The sequence below is a fragment of the Solenopsis invicta genome, chromosome 10 (assembly GCF_016802725.1).
Source record: "Solenopsis invicta isolate M01_SB chromosome 10, UNIL_Sinv_3.0, whole genome shotgun sequence".
Lineage (NCBI taxonomy): Eukaryota > Metazoa > Arthropoda > Insecta > Hymenoptera > Formicidae > Solenopsis > Solenopsis invicta.
The window spans coordinates 14,440,628-14,459,422 of NC_052673.1; the positions used below are offsets into that span (position 1 = coordinate 14,440,628).

At 33.1% G+C, this 18,795-nt stretch overlaps 1 protein-coding gene and 1 pseudogene across 1 annotated transcript; both read left to right on the plus strand.

The window, feature by feature from the left end:
- Nucleotides 1-660: 660 nt before the first annotated feature.
- LOC105197056 (solute carrier family 2, facilitated glucose transporter member 8) lies at nt 661-18,430 on the plus strand. Its single transcript, XM_011163268.3, has 6 exons — nt 661-1,048; nt 11,724-11,907; nt 12,218-12,389; nt 12,872-13,144; nt 13,901-14,209; nt 16,506-18,430. The coding sequence occupies exons 1-6, from the start codon at nt 817-819 to the stop codon at nt 16,929-16,931; spliced, it is 1,596 nt and encodes a 531-aa protein (XP_011161570.1). The 5' UTR covers nt 661-816; the 3' UTR covers nt 16,932-18,430.
- LOC113004273 lies at nt 8,121-8,249 on the plus strand (annotated as a pseudogene).
- Nucleotides 18,431-18,795: the final 365 nt, after the last annotated feature.

Sequence of the window (18,795 nt, forward strand, 5' to 3'; positions counted from 1 at the left end):
AACTAAAGCCTGAAGATTTAATATTAAAAGCGTTTTAAACATGAAAGAGGTCTCGGGACAAATTATTTTCTCAGATAAATGTCTTCATTTATTATTTAGATGCTGACGCAAAGTGTAAAAGATAAATGAGTGCATTTATCAGTATTTACAGCTTTTTCCGCAGAGATGCATTCAAGTTAGACTTAATTAGGCGGACGAGTTTAATATCAAATTTATTATGCAATTCTTTACTCCTCTTCTTCTAAAACACTTTCTATAGCTATCAATTCAATTTCACCGCTATTCTGCGTCACATTGCCTAATTTATTATAAAGTTTTTCATTTCTTTATTTCATTTATTGATAAAAAAAACAGACATGCGAATAAATATATGAATGCATTAGGAAAGATCAAGTTATAATATTAGCTTATCTATTATTTTAAGGTAAATTGGCAGAACTCCTCTCTCCTCGCAAACATTTTAATTAATCAATCACGAACAGTAGATTTAGTTTAGCATGAGATCCCAAGTAAAATTTGCAAATGAGTTCTTATCCATTCCCTCGTTCATCCATAATTCGATGCCAAAAGGTCAAGGGTGTTCCTTTCAATAAGGGAATTTCCCGAAGACCATTCTCTGCGACGACGCCGCGCGACCTTGACCATGGCGCCTCGTTTCAGGGTCTAGGTCTCGAGACGTCGGCCGTTGCATCTTCTGCATCGCGACCCGCGATCGAGATCGCGTTTCGCGCGAGGAGTGCGACAAAAGAAAAGAGTGGGAGACAGAAGTGGTAACGGATCGGAGGAAACCGAGCGAGAAAGAGAGATCGAGAGAAAATGACCCCCACTCATGGTAACGAGAAGATAGAGGGGCGCTCTTATAAAGACTATGCCTACAGCCCTGTACCAGTGAGTTCCCCTTCGGCGGTGTGCGGTACACCCCCGGTCAGAGAGTCCGTGGAGTTAAACATCCGCGACAGGACGTCGTTACGCACCGTCGGCCATTGCTGCCCCGAGAACATGACGGAGAAGGGTTCCAAGTACGTCCAGTTCCTGGCCGCTGCGGCGGGTAAGTGTCCGTTTGCCAATAAGGGGTTAAATCCTAAAGAGGAAGTAACAATAAAATTAATTCACTGTCGAAACTCTGTTTTTTTCTTAGGAGTTTCGGACTTCTCGAAGTCCTCTTCTCAAATATGTATTTTTTTTTTTTCAAAATAATTCAACCTCAATGATTGTGAAAAATTAGAAGCGCTGTTTAAATTATTCTCCAAATGAGATGGATAGTTGACGGATTAATTTTTTTCAAAGTAAATCAATTTAATCGTTTATGCAAAAGCATTATCATAATATGTCAAAGCATTATGTCACGCATTATCATAATTTTGTTGTTATATTCCGCTCGTTAATGAAAGCTATAGCTACTGCTGCGTTTCGTGCTGGTAATAGCGATTATTTGATAAATTAATTTAATGGAATTCATAAAACGAGATTGTGCAGCCACAATATATAAACAGTATAGCGTTTAATTTTTATAATTAATTGGCTGCAGTGCTTCCTAAATTGAAAGTACGGAAAAATTTTTAATCGTCAGAGATACATTGAATCTGGTGAAATTATGACTGTGCTAGGACGAATAACCGCTCTCACATTACACACAATTGGATCGATCGACTCCACGCTTGGGGGAATATTCTTCGCGTCGGTTCAGTCATGTACCGGTCGTTCTGTATTTACAATACTCGAAAAAGCTCGTTAAAAGCTATCAAAATACATTTACAGTGAGGCATTAAATTTGATTTAATCTTTTTACTCAGATTACTATTTTTTTTTTAATTCTCGACCTTTAAAAGAGGAATTGGATTACATTGTACATTCATCGGCGTAGTAGAGTGCAGAGGATTTAAAACGATCAGATTGGATAATAGGGCAATAAATCACACGATTTGCTTTTTAATGGTGCACTTACTCTTTTGATATGCGAATGACATTAATTGAAGAAAATGAAGAGGCATGATACGCGGCGGCTCTCACCACGTGTGGAGCATGCTGCGGCTGCATCTTGCACATGCGTGACGCGATCATCGATATCGCCGGGATCGACATTTTTATTTTTGCGCGTATTCCGTTCTTGTTTATTTTAAATTTTTTAATAATATATAATATAATAATAATAATATTAATAAAATATTTCAAAGTCTATTTTATTCCTTTTTTTATGACAGTAAATAACTTGTTAAAATAAATAAAAAAAACGAATAAACAACAATAACAAATAAACAGAATTTAATCTTAATGCTGATTATTTATATTACTCCGGACAATATTATTTCATAAAACCTCGTGAAAGTAGACAACAACGTGATAACAGAAAGATAATGTAACGAAAATATTATTTCAGGTGAACAGGTGCAGTCATATGCAAATATTATTGTAATATATGTGCAAAAAGCTTCGTTGTATTTTTATCAGTTATTCAATTTCCATTTCTTAAATTAACAAGAAACGCGATAGTTATAATGAAGCAATGAGATCACATTGTTTGTTTATTTCAGCATTTATCTGTTACTAGATGTGACAATAAATAGATTTTAAATTAACGTTTAAAAATACAAATGTTTAGGCTCAAGAGATTTAAATATCAATACAAACTTTCAAGGGCTAACGAGCCACGCTAGACCATCGTGCTATTACCAATACACTTTGTGACCTATAAGATGGTCATTTTCAAGAAACATCATAACAATTCTACGCAAATAAAGAAATGAAATTTAAATTATTAACATATTAAATAATTAACGAGAAACGTTTTTTTTTTTTTTTTTAGAAAACCAGAAAAGTTTTTTTAAATAATCTTTTATAGAGATTTATGTATCAATATTTGCATGCAGAGATATCGTTCACTCCAGGTGTTACAAAATAAAAAGTCGTTATGCATGAACAACAGACATAAGATTAATCTCTAAACTTATTTTAGAATTGTCTTGCTACATCAGGGATTGCCACTAATTAAGTGGTCTTATGTACAATTTGATAAATGCTCTGTGTCTGTTATTTGACCGCAGCAAACCGTGAATTTGATATTTTTCTTGAATAGATGACATTTTGTTAGTGGTAAATAAATTTAATATTATAACATAAAATTTATTGTTTATTAATATATAATATAATAATATATTAATAAAATATTTCAGTCTATTTTACTCTTTTTCTTTTTTGATAGCAGTAAACAATTTGTTAAAATAAATCGAAGAGACGAATAAACAAAATTTAATCTTATTTATTTGTAAAAATTTATTATGTAAATTTTTCGTCGACATTCTTTTTACAATAATTTTTATAAGAAAAAAATAAGAGCTTACCACAAAGATTTATTTAAAACACATTACGATGTTTTATTACAATGGTTTATTTATTTATTTTTTTTTAACATGTTAATGACGAGAATTGAAGATTCGCGATTTAGCAGAAAAATAAACACGTGACTTAATTCGCTATTGAACCCGTGATGCCATTATGCAGCAAGAAAGAAGAGACCAGGATAATTATTCAGTTCGATAATTCCGGTCGATCGAGCCAAGATTAGCTCAAGCTTGAGGTATTAGCATAAAAAATCCACTCGGGTAAGAACACGGAGCACGATGTCGGGTTACATGGCACGATTCACGTCCATCGGCTGATCGGCAAGTCCTTCGCGTACTCGGATGACGGGAATATTAAACGATTCACATCCGGTGCTCGACCGAATTCAATCTTAGCCGACAAAGATCGCAATCGGTTTAAACTACTTCCTCATTACCGGTGCAGCCGCGGTCGAGACCTCGAAGTGAGAATCCTGAGTTGGATGAGGGGCCGCTCTCGCAAGTCAATCGTATTCGTAATTAAACCAGCCAGCGGCGAGCCCTTCGATTGTTCAGTAATGATCGCCAGTCGGATTGAGAGCAACCTGATTCTCAATGGAGATCAATTTTCAATTCTTCTCTAATGATGTGTGCTCCTTAGTAAAATCGGAGCGAGCAAAAGGGAATTTTTAAAAAAAATCCACGCTGCTACGCTGCATATTATTAATGGGGATCCACGTTCGCGGATTCTTCTCTCGCGGCTGAATAATGCGGAATTATTTAAATTTTTGCGCGCGGCGACGATACGACACGTTCGGATATAAAAATTCAGATCAGCTCTGATTAGCTCTGCAATGTCAATTCGCGCGAAATCAGAAATCATGCGAGAATCCTTGAATGAGGAAACGGAAATCTCCCAGCGGCTTGGGCCTATTTGCAGCAATGTAGATTAACTTCAATCTCGATTTAACTTACTTCCTATTTTTTTTTCTAATTCTTACAACTAGAAAAAGGTAGGAAGTAAGTTGAACCAAGATTAAAGTTAAGTTACACCGGCGCAAATAGACCTTAATCACCAATTATTTATTTATGTGGAAACCGACGGATTTGATTTCTCAATTTGTTATGAATATGAAGTGGCGTGACAAACCGGACATACATGCAGCATCGGCTTGTCCTCGTGTAACGTGTCCTCAAAGTTTCCGCGACAGGAGTATTTCATGGCCACGTACACGTTTTATTGGAATACGTGAGTTAGCTATATTAGAATTCCGATATTAAATTACAATCTATCAGGCAAATTTGCAGATGCTGAATAAATGTACTATTTATTTGCAAAAATCGTACCAAATGTCCATTAGAATTTTTATATTTATTTTGTTCACGTTAGAAATACAACGTATTTTTAAATTCACCGATTGATCAATCGCATTATGCGCAAATGTAACTTTGCTCTATAAAAACTGATTGAAAAATTAAAAAACTTATGTATACTTTTGTTTTTTAGCTATCACTTCCAAAGATTTTTAATTAATTCATTCCGTCATAAGTTAATAGTTTTAATGCAGTAGCTACCGCGAAAGATTAATCCTAATGCGACAATGTAAAAAATATAGAATGCATTGTGTCATAATTGCAATTGTTGTTATCGTCATTCATTTGGAGCATTATTTATCACTTTCAAAAATATGATCTTCAATTTTATTTATTAAGCCAAACAGTAGCCTTTTTTTGAGAAGATACAATTTTTAACTTAACCAGAATTATCAGGCATTAGCTGAGCCAAATTTTATCTTGCCTATTTATACACCTGTCAAACGTAATTAAAATCCTTCAATTTACATTGTTAAAGACTAAGTTGACCGATTCTCATTTAAATGAATAATTTAATTTAATTAAGACAAAAATACTCTTAATATATTTATAAAAGAATTACTACTAAAAAAAAGTTTAGTAATAATAATCAAGCCTTAAAAATTTCAATTAAATATTACATTTATAATTAATATGACCAAATATTTAGTAATACTTAATTATTATATTAATCCCAAACATATAACAATAGCAATCAATCGATTACTAAACAATTACTAAATATTTGATTATGTTAACTAAATATTTAATTGAAGCTATTATATTTCAGTAAACCTAAGTAATTATTATTTAGACTTCATTGTTATTATTAAACTCTTGTTGCTCATATTAGCATCATTTTATTATACTTCTGATTTAATTCTTCCTAATTTCTTACCATTTTTTTTTTATTGTACATTTAAAGAATTAAGTTTATGCTTCTTTCAAGAACATTAATATATAATAAATAATAATGATAATTGCCGAAAGCGACGTATTATTCCATATATCTTCCATTTATCTTTCTATATTCTGTAAGATTTTACTACGATTTATTTTGAATGACGTCAGATGAGTTGTTTATCTGATTATTTATCCTTATCGGCGTTCGATGACGAGATTGGTTGCGTACGTAAAAATGCGGCTTTACTATTGTTTTACAAGTAACAGCCGCACGATGGATATATCATTGTTGTGATATTTTTATCATATTCCCAGTCGGGATTTTTCCGAATATCGTGTTATCTGCCGGTGACGCCTCTCGAGTGCGCTCGCACACTCATCGTTAACTATCGATTATATTATCCAATTGCGCTGCCCTCATTTTTAATCCATTGCAATTTTCCTCGCGTGTGTCCGATACTGTTCGATGTTTCGCGGGACGCGGACGTCAATGTTTGTCAGTTGGCCGTGGCGCAACGTCAATGCGAACGATTTTGCAACGTAAATGATGATGACAATATTTATAATCGCGCAGAAAAATATACGTGACGATGTCCAGGGTCTTTATGCTGCTGAGATGCAGTCGCGCACAAATCTCTTGAAACGGCATCGTCTGATCGCCGAACAATATTGCGACGACACCTAACGAATTATCGTAATTCATTAGACGTTGTCGCGGTATTGTTCGGCGCTCGTGAAAGGCGGTCTGCACCTTTTTAAATTCAAAAGTGATTATATTTCTTGTTGGTTGTAATCTAAATTGCCTTATCGCAACGATAAAAGCGATTTTTATGGCTGCACTTTTCTCGATCACCGGCGTGATTGATTACTTTCCAATATTATTCCACCGTGGTCTTTCAGACCGTAATACCTTGTCTACAATGTATGTGCACGCATGCATATCGTTTGAAAAGTCCAAATGTATTATTTCAACGCTTTACAATAATAATAATAATCTTTCAAAAGAGAATATGATCAATAATTGTAAGAATCGCTTTTAACTCGACGTTTAAGTCGTTTTTAAGTGTGAGTCAATAAATCTAATTCTGCATAAATTTAATGTCACGGGCAAATAAATTTACAAGTAGGTACTCTTGAAAATGCATTTCGTCATATTTTCTTCATACTTCAAGGTGTCATTTTTGACATTTGATCGACGACTGACTTCCACTCTACAATTTGCGACGCACGGTGCAGCGTTTAGTAAGCGGATTTAACTGGTCTTCGTCGCTTATCGGTTTTTATCGTTCGCGCAGGCCATTTTGTCATCCATTTCACGTATTTCTGTCCCGCGATAATCCGGCACGTGCCACGAACGCGGCGTAAATAAAGGAGGCAGGTTGTCACGTATGATGAAAAAGCGTACTGTAGCCCGTAGTCTACGAATGCAACTTCAATCAAGCCGACAAATAAAATTAAGAAGGTTTAAGAAGGATTATGCCAGTCAACGACGAATCGTCGAAGCACTCTGAGCTTGACAAGTTGATGCAGCATCGACATTGACTACGATATCTCGTTCCGGGGCAAAGGTGCATCGATCCTCTTGCCTTTTCAGCGGCACGCCTTCGATATCGGCATTTTTATTTTGGAGTCTCACCAGAGATTACACCGACTCGTTTTAAAATATTTAAATTTTGTTTAGTCATGAAAAAAAAATGTTTTAAATCTCCACTTAAAGTGTGATAAAAGAAAGATGTATTAATAATCACGGTACGATAGTTTAATTTTAATCGCATTACTTAACATGTGCAAATACATAATACAATTATATTAATTACACAGATAATCAATAACGTTAATTTTTAATTGATCGTTGATATGAAAAATCAATATTGCAAGTCATTATTTGTGCTGCAAGTTTCGAAAGCGCAATTTTAATTATGTGATTTACACTTCTATTTTTAAAAAAATAGAGAGAAAGAATTTATTAAACCTATAAATTTCTATATTAAATATTTATTTACAAATTTTTGCTTTGAGCTTAGAATGGTTTTCTGATTTTACAATCTACAGTACCACATTTCTATTCTTGACTTTTCTTTACATTGCACTAAATTTTAATCTAAACTTTAAAACCACACGAAAAAAACATAAACGTTTATAATTCTTTTTTTTCCCTTAGAAAATAATAAAAAAAAAATTTTACTTCAAATTCAAGAAATTGGTTTTTAAAACATAATTTTCTTATCTTACATTCAATATATTAAAAACATTTCTGGATACTTAAAAAATATTCAGGGTTGACTAATTAATATTAAAAATTTTTTTAAAATTAAAATTAATGGTTTATAAAATAACTTTTGGTCCAATCAAGTTATAATATTTTGTTTCAAGAATGTCTTATGATCATTTTTTAATATAATATTTATTGCTTTAAATAAAATTGTACAATTTTTAAAAATATAATTGTGTGATATAGTTAATTTTTATGACATTTATTTTATATAAAAAGGAAACAAAATTTTGGAAGTAACAAAGTAAAACTAAACACAATAACATAGGAGACTAGTCAACTTCCATATCACGCTAAAAAAACCAGTTCTCGTCATTAACGTTTCTATCACTGAAGTTAAGCAGCGTTGAGCACGGTTAGTACTTGGATGGGTGACCGCTTGGGAACACCGTGTGATGTTGACCTTAATTTTTTTTTCTATTTTAGGCAAATAGATACATAAACGTTGATAATTCCTTTTTTTCCCTTAGAAAATAATGAGAAAAAATTTCATTTTTACAATATTCAACATAAATTTATTATAATTTTTTTATAATCAATGCACTCAAAAACATGAAAAACTTAAATTTGAACGTATTCATGCAAGCAGATTTAATTTTCCAAGTATTTTGTCTGCCATTTATTGCATCCGCCTTTATAAATTTTAAAAATCTGAAAACATATTTGAATTCATTGACCGCAAAAACTTCAAATACTTGCATAATGTGAAGATCTGCCTACTCCTCAAATTGCATGATTAAAAAGGTCAAGCTGAAAATTCCACTGCAACTATATATAGATTTATAATGGGATTTTAAATTCCGAGATAAACCTTAACATTTAGTTACAATGAGAAAAAACGATGACAGGAATGTTAAATCATTCGGCAAGTGCATGATCATCCGATGATGAAGTTAGAGAAAATGATTATCAATGGAAATTTTTCATGATTGAAAATCAGACACCACGCGAAACTTATCCCTCTTTACGTCATCTCGTGTTTTACATTGCGAAGCGATAACTCCGAGCGTGTATCTATTTGGATCTCTATATTCGCGATAATACTTGACACGAATTGAGAGATATACGATATCACATCATGTCATGATCAATGAAAAAATAATTTATACTAAACTCAGTGAAATTAGTGACTCTTGACAATCGTGTATATATCACGTAGAAAAAAAGCCAAGAGGAAATGCAGTGGTGATAATCCCACGCAATTAGACAATGATTAGAATCCACGACTGCGAGAGAGGTTCCACTTGCTTATCAAAAAGGGACGTCGGTAAAGTGTGCAAGCAAGTTAATTGTGCATTTCTTGTAAAACAATGATTTCATCTTTCGTAAGACATCTTAAAATTCTTGAGACACTTATAAAGTTATTAAAAAGATTTCTTGTATCTCAATTTATGTCATTTTTGGACATCGTTTTAGCTTGGCTAAAATTTTTTAATGTTATTAAATTTCTTCAGTTCAAGTATTTTATTTATTTAATTTAAATGCATAAATATTTAAACTGAAGGAATTAATCAAGTTGAAAAATTTTGTTAAGTTAACAACTTTTTTCTCGGGGTAGAGCGTACAAGTAAATTGGTGGTGCATTCATCAGAACATATTAATACGTCTTTTAGAATCGTTTAAAGGATCTTAAAATTCTTGAGACTTGCGAAAAATTTATTTGCCAGAAAGACATCTTTGTAATATCTTCTGGATATTTTACATCTCAATTTATGACGTTTTTGAACATTGTTTTAAAATACTTTTAGACGCGCGTGTTGACCGGGTCATCTTAAAATTATAATTGGAAAGTTCCAAATCGTTCGATGAAAGTTCACAAGTTTATTTCTCATTGAAGATATAATTTACGTTTCCAAAGACAATGTTTAACAATTTGATATGACTGCAGCTTGATTAATTTATTATTACGAACACAAATTTTGCCTGCTGTAATGCGATACGGTTATTTTCCCATTTGTAATTTATTTTTTTTTTTGTAATTTTACACATACTGTTAACGATATCGTCCGCTTTATATGCCGCAAGAAATTTTAACGCTCGACTAATCGCATTTTCATTAAACATCGCGTCGTAATTGTTTGTAATTGTCCAGAACAATTTCCAGTGGCGGGTAAAAGCAGCGCTAATGAAATTCGATAAAATAAAGCTTGTTGCTTTCCGCGTGTGACTGGTTCATTGTTGTCAAAGCCACCGAGGATATCTCTTTTCCCGCAGGAATGCAAAGTGCAATCCCGTGTTCGCGCCGTTAACGACAACTATAACGTTACGTTATGAAAATAGTAGCGAGATCGTGTCTTCCCGATGTCACGTGCACTCGCCGTTCTCACGACACGTTAACGTCAGTTCGACGCGTGCGATTAACGATATAACCACGTGATGCATCGGGGAAAATTACGTAAATGCGATAATTCCGCGACGCGGAACATCGTTATAATAATAACCGCTTCGCCGATTTTTCTGTATAGACTATTTGTAACGAAGTAATAATTCAATTGACAATTCAGCGGGTAATTCAATTTATGTTTGTACTATTCCGAGACACCGCGTCATCCCTCTTTTCATTCGTGGTATACAAAACACAAATTAAGATTCCCTATTCACAAAGATATCATCGGATAATAACGTGCTGGTTGTGAGCACGTTTATTATCCTTCAACGTATTTTTTTTTCTCTACAGTATATAAATACGAAGTGTATAAATGCGCCGTCCCCCTCCTACATTCACGACACAAAGCATATAAATTGAAATGCTTCGTTTGGGTAAAAGGAACAATAGAATATCGTTGAATAACAGTATATTGTTGATTATAAGTATGGATCGTTTTTCAATATGAAATAAATGTTCTTTATCACGTGTGTGGAGTTTTATTATAAAATAAAAGTTCATTGCTCGAGTTTATTACGGACGTGCAATGGATTGAACATTTTTTTTTACCAAAATATATCTTGCGAATGTATATCAAATTCGCCTGCTGGACATTCTCCGCTGCGCGCTACAGTTTAAATCTCCGTAAGCTTCGAACGTGCACCGATATAACGTATACCGGAAGCATCGCGGGCCTTGAATCTCACCGCATTGCCTGAAATACGCAATTATGTAAAACCTCTTTATCGCCGGAAAAACCTTCAAAGCGCGCTTTGACTCGCGTTTCGTCAGCGGAGCATTGCCGGCAAGTTATCTCGATCGCTAGCATGATTGAATTGCTAATCATGCCGAGACGGAAACACCTTCGGAAAATCAATTTCTCGAACGCGATAAAAAATGTAATTTGAGATTTTCTTTGAGACAGATATCTCTTTTCAACATTTCTTATCCGATATGAAACAAAATTCCCAGCTTTAATAATTAAATATTTAAATTAGATTAAAAAAAAAAAGATATAAACTTAATGTTGCAATAAAACAATATAATTTAAATGCAAAAAGCTAACAATTGACTAAATAAAAAACAAGCAACATTTCAATATTCAACAACGTATTTTTGTATCATCAATTTTATATAATTAAAAAGAACAAAATCAAAATTTCTTGAGAAACATGCAGTAAATGCGACAATAATTGATATGCGCGATAGGCGCGAGTGACCGTGTACGACGATGATTTATCCTCGCACGTTTATCTACGATTTAATTTAAATTCACATTTGTAGGCTGATGGATATTTTATCAAATCTCATTTAAGCGATAAAACAACAGATCAAAAGATATTTTCTTTCGATATAAATGTAGATTAAAAATACAACGCGCTTAATTACATTATTATCAAACATCTAAGGAATTAACGTGATTAAGCGCGCAAAAAAAGTTATGAGAATATCTTTGCAATTATTTATTATTGTATTTTCCATTTGTATATTCTGGAATTTTGTACAATCACAGCCAGTATATCTGTCGTCGCGACTGGTGCTATGATGGCATGGACGAGTCCCATCCTTCCTAACTTGGAGAAGGACGGCGGACCTTTGGGATCGCCGATAGACGGTGATCAAAGTACTTGGATAGCATCTCTGATGACCCTCGGTGTTATTCCTGGCAGCTTTGTGGCGGGATACTTCGGAGAAAGGTAGTGTACAAATTAACAGTTCAGTCGCACGTATAAGTGTCGCAACATAGTGATTTAACTGTGCGCCCTATTTGATAATTAGAAAAAAAAACTAATCAACTAGCAAGTTATTTATCGTCATTTTGACATTACAATGATGCTTTTTAGTTCAAACCTTTTAACTTTTAAAATTTTTAATTATCAAAATAAGGAAAAATAACGATAGGTTGCTACCTACCAATTTTCTTGAAAAGATAAAATGGCGTATCAGATTTTTATATTTAGTGACCGAACTAAAGACGATACTGACTTTTCCTTCGAATTTCTATAGATGGGGTCGTAAACGAACGTTGTTATCTTGTGTAGTACCCTTTTTAATTGGATGGATACTTATCGCCACTGCAAGTCACATTGCTCAATTATATGTTGCTCGATTCATATTTGGAATAGCCACAGGTTTCGTATTTACTCTCCTCCCCATGTATTGTGGTGAAATTGCTGAGGTAAGTTTATTTTGCATACGTGTACATACAAGTGATATATACAATCTTGACATGCAGTCTCCCAAAATTTTAGCGTTTCTTCTCTTTTCCGGTTTAAAAAATGACAATTATTAATTAATAGAGAAAAAATCACTAATACTATTGTAACATGGGCGTCCTAATATCAGACTCCTTTATTTCTTGGAAATTAAACATTCGAATATATTAATAACGAATAAAAACGTGATCTGTTTAGATAATTAAAGAAATAAATTCCATGGTTCATACACTTATGACTTTTTCCAAATATAAAATCTTTTTCGTTGGATTTTCCAAAGATTTGTCCCACAACTCAAAATCTAAGATGGGAACAAACATAATTAGTATTTTATTCCTATTTTTTCTACTCATTAAATAATATTTGTTAAATATAATATGATATTAAAAAATAATAATATTGTTCATTATATAATAATAAATTTACTATCGTTACATCTTTTCAGACTTCCATCAGGGGAGCGTTAGGCTCTTTTCTTCAGCTCTTTATCACCATCGGTATGCTGTATTCTTATGCTATTGGACCGTTTGTTAGCTATACCGTCTTTTGGATTGTCTGTGGCATTCTGCCAATAATTTTCTTCGTCTGCTTCATGATAATGCCGGAGTCTCCGTACTTTCTTCTCGGCCAAGGCCGCAGAGATGAGGCAATCGCGTCTTTGGCAAAGCTCCGGAGCACATCCGAAGCGGTTGTCCAGAAGGAGGCCGATGAAATACAAGTAAGTTAGACTCTTAAAATTCTAAAATTGTTAACGATCAATTCGAATCTCAAACTCCCTCTTATTAATTTTTTGTTAAGAAATTTAAACCGTCATCGCGATATTCGATTTTGTGAAAAACTCTGTCAGGAAAATACGTGGTACAAATTGTTCTAATAAAAATTGCTAATTTTATTCGCGAGCGTTTGTGACTTCGCTGATTTCTCAGCAAATCGCTCGAGTGACAAATTAATTGCTAATGCTACCTGCACTGCTACGAGCACGTACTCGATCATTGCTAAGCGCATGTCCGAGTATATATTGTCTGTCAGGTCGCGTTAGACAAACGAGGTCGCGGCTAAGGCCGTTCCTTGATCCTAAATGACAATGTCGCACAGTCGTGAGGGACGATTATGATTAGCTTGCAAATAACATTCTTTTCTATAATGCAAATCTTTCATGGAACTACCAAGTGTTTCTTCGGTCATATAATTTTATGTTAAGTGAGAAAAAGCTACGTATTTTAGCGTTGAAACAATCGCAAAATATAATTGCGAAAGTAAATAACAATTTAAAAGCGTATTGAGAAAATAGCTCACAGGTTGTAAGCGGACGGCAAATTTACTTTAACGTTAATTGAGTTAGTTGTTTTTTTTAACGACAACTTGATCTTTTTATTATACCATTGTTTCAGAATACTCTGAGCAAATTTTTACCACTTTTCATTACCGCTTAATTAGGAATTTCATTTTACAAGCCTTACTTTCGACTTTTCAGGTGATAATCGACGAAGCTTTAAAGAATCAAGTTAGCATCTCAATCCTGTTCAAAGTGAAGGCAAACTTCAAAGCGCTGATCTACACATGTGCCTTAGTTGCCTTCCAGCAGTTCACCGGGATCAATGTTGTGCTGTTCTATATGCAAAATATCTTTGACGCTGCCGGAGGTCTCGTCCCAAAGGAGCAAGCGCCAATTATTATCGGAGCCGTGCAACTGTTAGCTTCATCGATAACACCTGTAGTTGTTGACAGGTCAGGTAGAAAAATGCTCCTTATTTTCTCCGGCATCGGCGAGACAGTCAGTTTGGTAAGTAATCGCCCCTATTTTTAGATTTGATCTTAAATTAATCAATTATTCATTAAAAAAGAATATACTTACGTAAATAAAAAAATATAATTTTAATTGCTATCAATTTGACTTTAAAATGTAATTTAATTCAATTGTGAGAAGTTTATCAAACCTTTTTTTGTCTTTAACAATATATTCTCTCTCACACTTTTTACAAAAATCTACAAAAAAGTTTCAAATAAGTGTATTAAATGGGAAACATAATGAGAAATAATTTATTGCTAAGAAATTATTCAGAAAACCTTGCAAGCGATAAGATTATTATTTATTATACAATACACTTATTATTAATTTAAAAACATGCTAGTTTGTGGAGGATTAATGCGCGACTTAGTATTTAATACATCTTGCATTGAAAATTTTACAAATTTCTCGTACCACTCTCTTGATAAACAGCAGATTGATTCAGAAATTTGCATGAAAAGTGTGTCGAAAATTAGCGTATTCATAAAGCAATGGACGCAACGCAGTTTTCCCGTAAAGTTTGCTTCCTGTTTTATGGAACGAGTTGTAATTTTCTGTCGTCTTGCGACAGAATGATAAACCTGAGCAGTTTGTTAGTGTAAACTTACATTACTAATTAAAATTTCAAAGGAATTACAAGGAATTTAGATTAAAGTTATGTTAAAAAAATTTTATTAGAAGTTTCATTAAATTTAAAAAAAAAATTTTATTTAAAAAAAACGTAATTATCTTTTGAATCGTATTTAATCGATGAGCATGAAATTTTACATCGGATAGCAATTAAAATTACTAAGCGAAATTTCCATTTTTATCAGCTTCTTTAATTTAATTTTACTTTTTTAAACAGAAGCCTTTTTGTAGGTATCGTGATCGTAATAAAAAAAAATGAAAAAGATTAAAAAAGAATAAAACTTTGTAGTATATTAATCCAATTGTCACATCCTATAAATATGTTTTGTTGGCGATAATTTATAGATGACTGACGCGAATTATCGCGCGCTGATTCATTTTCATAGTGTACTTATAGATTACATGCAGGATCATTAACGCATTCTTCGGCATGCATAATTATGCTTGCTAGTTGCCGCAAATTATGCTATTTAATAACGCTTTCTTTTATCATACACATCTCGCCTTCAAGAAAATCATTCTCGCGAACAATTTAATTATCTGACGATCGAGGCGCGACTTGAAACTTCCTCTTTGTAGAACGGATAAAGTTAAACGCGACGCGGTAAAATCCTCGCGTGCGGTAATGTCCAGAAAACGAAATAGCGAATTGTGAGGTATGCACATGCGATGTCCGTGACACATACACAGACATACACACACACATACACACACACACACACACACATCATTGTACCTAACGAATCATCATTACGTATTTCGATGGAATGCGACGGAATGCATCGGATGCAATTCAGTGCACACGAAGCGTGAGGACTTCCACTTGACCGTACATGCACGATTACATAATTCGCAACAGAAGATAAACGCGTACATAAGAGAATACGGTGCAAGTTGAAACGAGTTGAGAAAATTCTTATATTCTTGCATTCTGCATGAGTACCTTTTTCCATTGCTATTGTAAATTTAAGATACTTTAGAAGATAGTTTAGTACTTTGGAAATTTAATACTAATTGTCAGAAACCTTTCAAAATTAACGTGTCATCACAGAAACTTTCCAACGCCGAACGTGTTAAATAAGAATTTTGGAAAGTTTCTGACACAATTCTCAGAGTATTTAATTCTCAAAGTGCTAAACTATCTTCCAAAGAACTTCATAATGGCAATGGAAAAAGGAACTCACAATTGCAAGAATTATAATTTTCTCAACTCGTTCAGCACCGAATAGTTTGTCATGGAAATTTTTCACGATTAGAAAAGTCGTGTTAAATTTAATATATTGTATATCCTAAACGATTCACTTAAATTTTTTGTGCCAATTTAACAATAAATGAGTACGTTAGAAATTAACATAAAAATATAATATTATGACACAATTTTAAAATATTATGATATTTAGTTACTTAAATTATCCATAAACTGTATTTTTAATCAATTATTTTAACACTGAAAAATATTGAATATCAATTTAACGCAAGATATTCAAATAACGTATCACCTTATGTTAAATTAACAAAAATATATTAAAAAATTAACGCAAAAATTTTAAGAAAGACCAATTTTCACAAAAATACAAAATATTTTTTACTCTGTACCTACTTTTTGCTCTCGAACTTTTATTAAGTGCTATTGTTGCGTGACCGGACATTTGTTTTGCAGATTGCGCTGGGTTTGTACTTCTATCTGAAGAACGTACAACAGGCAGACGACGTGGTAGAGCAGATATCCTGGTTGCCAGTGGTCGCGCTTATCATCTTCATCGCCACGTACTGCGTGGGCTGGGGGCCTCTTCCATGGGCAGTGATGGGCGAAATGTTCGCCTCAAACGTCAAGGCTAAGGCTTCCAGTATAACGGTCTCCGTCTGCTGGCTTTTGGCCTTCTTCATCACCAAATTCTCCAACAATCTCGACCAGGCGTTTGGCAAGCACTTACTCTTTTGGACGTTCGGGGTATTCTGCGTCCTCAGTGTCCTATTCACGGTGTTCTTCCTGCCTGAAACGAAAGGCAAGACTCTTCAACAAATCCAGGACGAACTCAATGGAGTGTCTTCGACTACGAATATCGAGAACGGAACGAAGAAATGAGGAAGGAGCATTCACTTCGATTATCCTGACGAACGGTGTACACTGAACCGACAAATCGCAATACTTCGAAGAGATTAGATATTTATAAAAAAATACTGTAATGTAAAGTTTTACATCTTTATGAAATATCTAGGGATTTGATATCTTTTACAGCGCTGGGTAATCAAATAGAGTATTAGAAATGCGGATATTACATATGCCTATTGTTCTACTGCCAAATTTATAGAGACATATACCGTTTGTTTTCTGTTCCTGAACTCCCTGAATTAGTGTGCACTTAAAATGAAATAGATATATATTTGAAAGTTAGTGAAAGCAAGAAAAAACGTTCCAGTGCAGTCTAGTGCAGGAATAGAAAACAAGCCTATAATAGATAATATAAGCAAAGGAAACATCTTTAAGCTTGGACCATCAATTTTTTTTCTAATGAAGCAAAGAAAAGTGAAAAACAGATCAACAAGCGATGGTCCAATGATTTTAATGAATGATATTTAAGAAATTCAAACAGAATGAAAAGGGGATAGACTCTATTTTTGCTCACATATTCAAACAGAAGTAATTTTAGTATTTTCTACAACCAAAAATATTTCATCGTCTTCCAAATGCCTTTAACACGACACGGAACAATTGTATGTGTACATAATGGAAGTCATATCATGTATATTTATTGTAAATGCGTTCGCGTTAACGATTCCTCGATAGGTATCACTGTTCATAAACTTTGTTTTTCCAGCACGGAAGAATTTGTAACGTGCAAGTAAACGTTCCTACGTTTCCAAGCAAGTTCCTATCTGGTCCGTGACTAAGAAACGCGATAGAATAATATGATTTCTATTTGTATTTTATCGAGACTTTCTAGTATTATGTATGCTTGTGGAGAGACGTAGCGTAAAGTACAAAAAACCGTAAAAAAAATTTTGCAGCGTATTTCTCGTTTACGGATGAGAGACTAGTCATTTTATAACGTTTGTATGGAGAGAGAGAGAGAGTAATTATTAACGACGCGCCGAAGTTATCGATATGTAAAAGAAAATTTCATATAGACTATCGTTGAAATGAGAGATCGTTGAAACTGCCAATAAAAGAATTGAGGAATTTAAACGGCGTAAAAAGAAAGGTATGAAGAAATATTGCTGAAATTTTAATAAATATTGACAACAACAAAGTCGTGTCATCGATATATTTAATCATTTGCAACGTACTACTTACATAATTTAAATACGTACAATATAAATCATTATAATAATTAAACGGACAAAATAATTTTAAGAAATAAAATCCAAACTCTGTATTATTAGTGTGTCGATTTTTTAAGTTATATTATTTTTAAGTAATATTGTAATATTGTCTTTACTTTTAATTGAGTGATATACTACTTTTCAATGTGTGATATACATTTTTTCTTTGTAATAATTTAATAGAGATATGACACATTTTAAATTTAATATCATCTCAATATACTATTAAAAATTGTAATATAAAATATTTTATAAAAATAATTCTATTTATCTTTTGTAATACTGTCCTCAAAATTTAATTTGCAAAACGAAGTTATAATATTGGAAATTGTAATTATATAAAAGTGATTCTATTGACCATATGTGCTGGTTGCACGTATTGATCAACGAATAAGACTTTTATATTATAAACAATAGTGTGTATAGATATATTGACTAGATGTATATTAAAATAATATTTCATAAAGTATATATAGAAAAAGCGCTTTATTATAAATAATAATGTGTATGAGATTTTTTTTGCCTTTCGCACTAAAACAAATTTTTGTGAATGGCAAATCAAATTTGAAAATGACAGATATTATTAAAAAACAGTGTTCTATTCTATATCTATTACATATCAACTG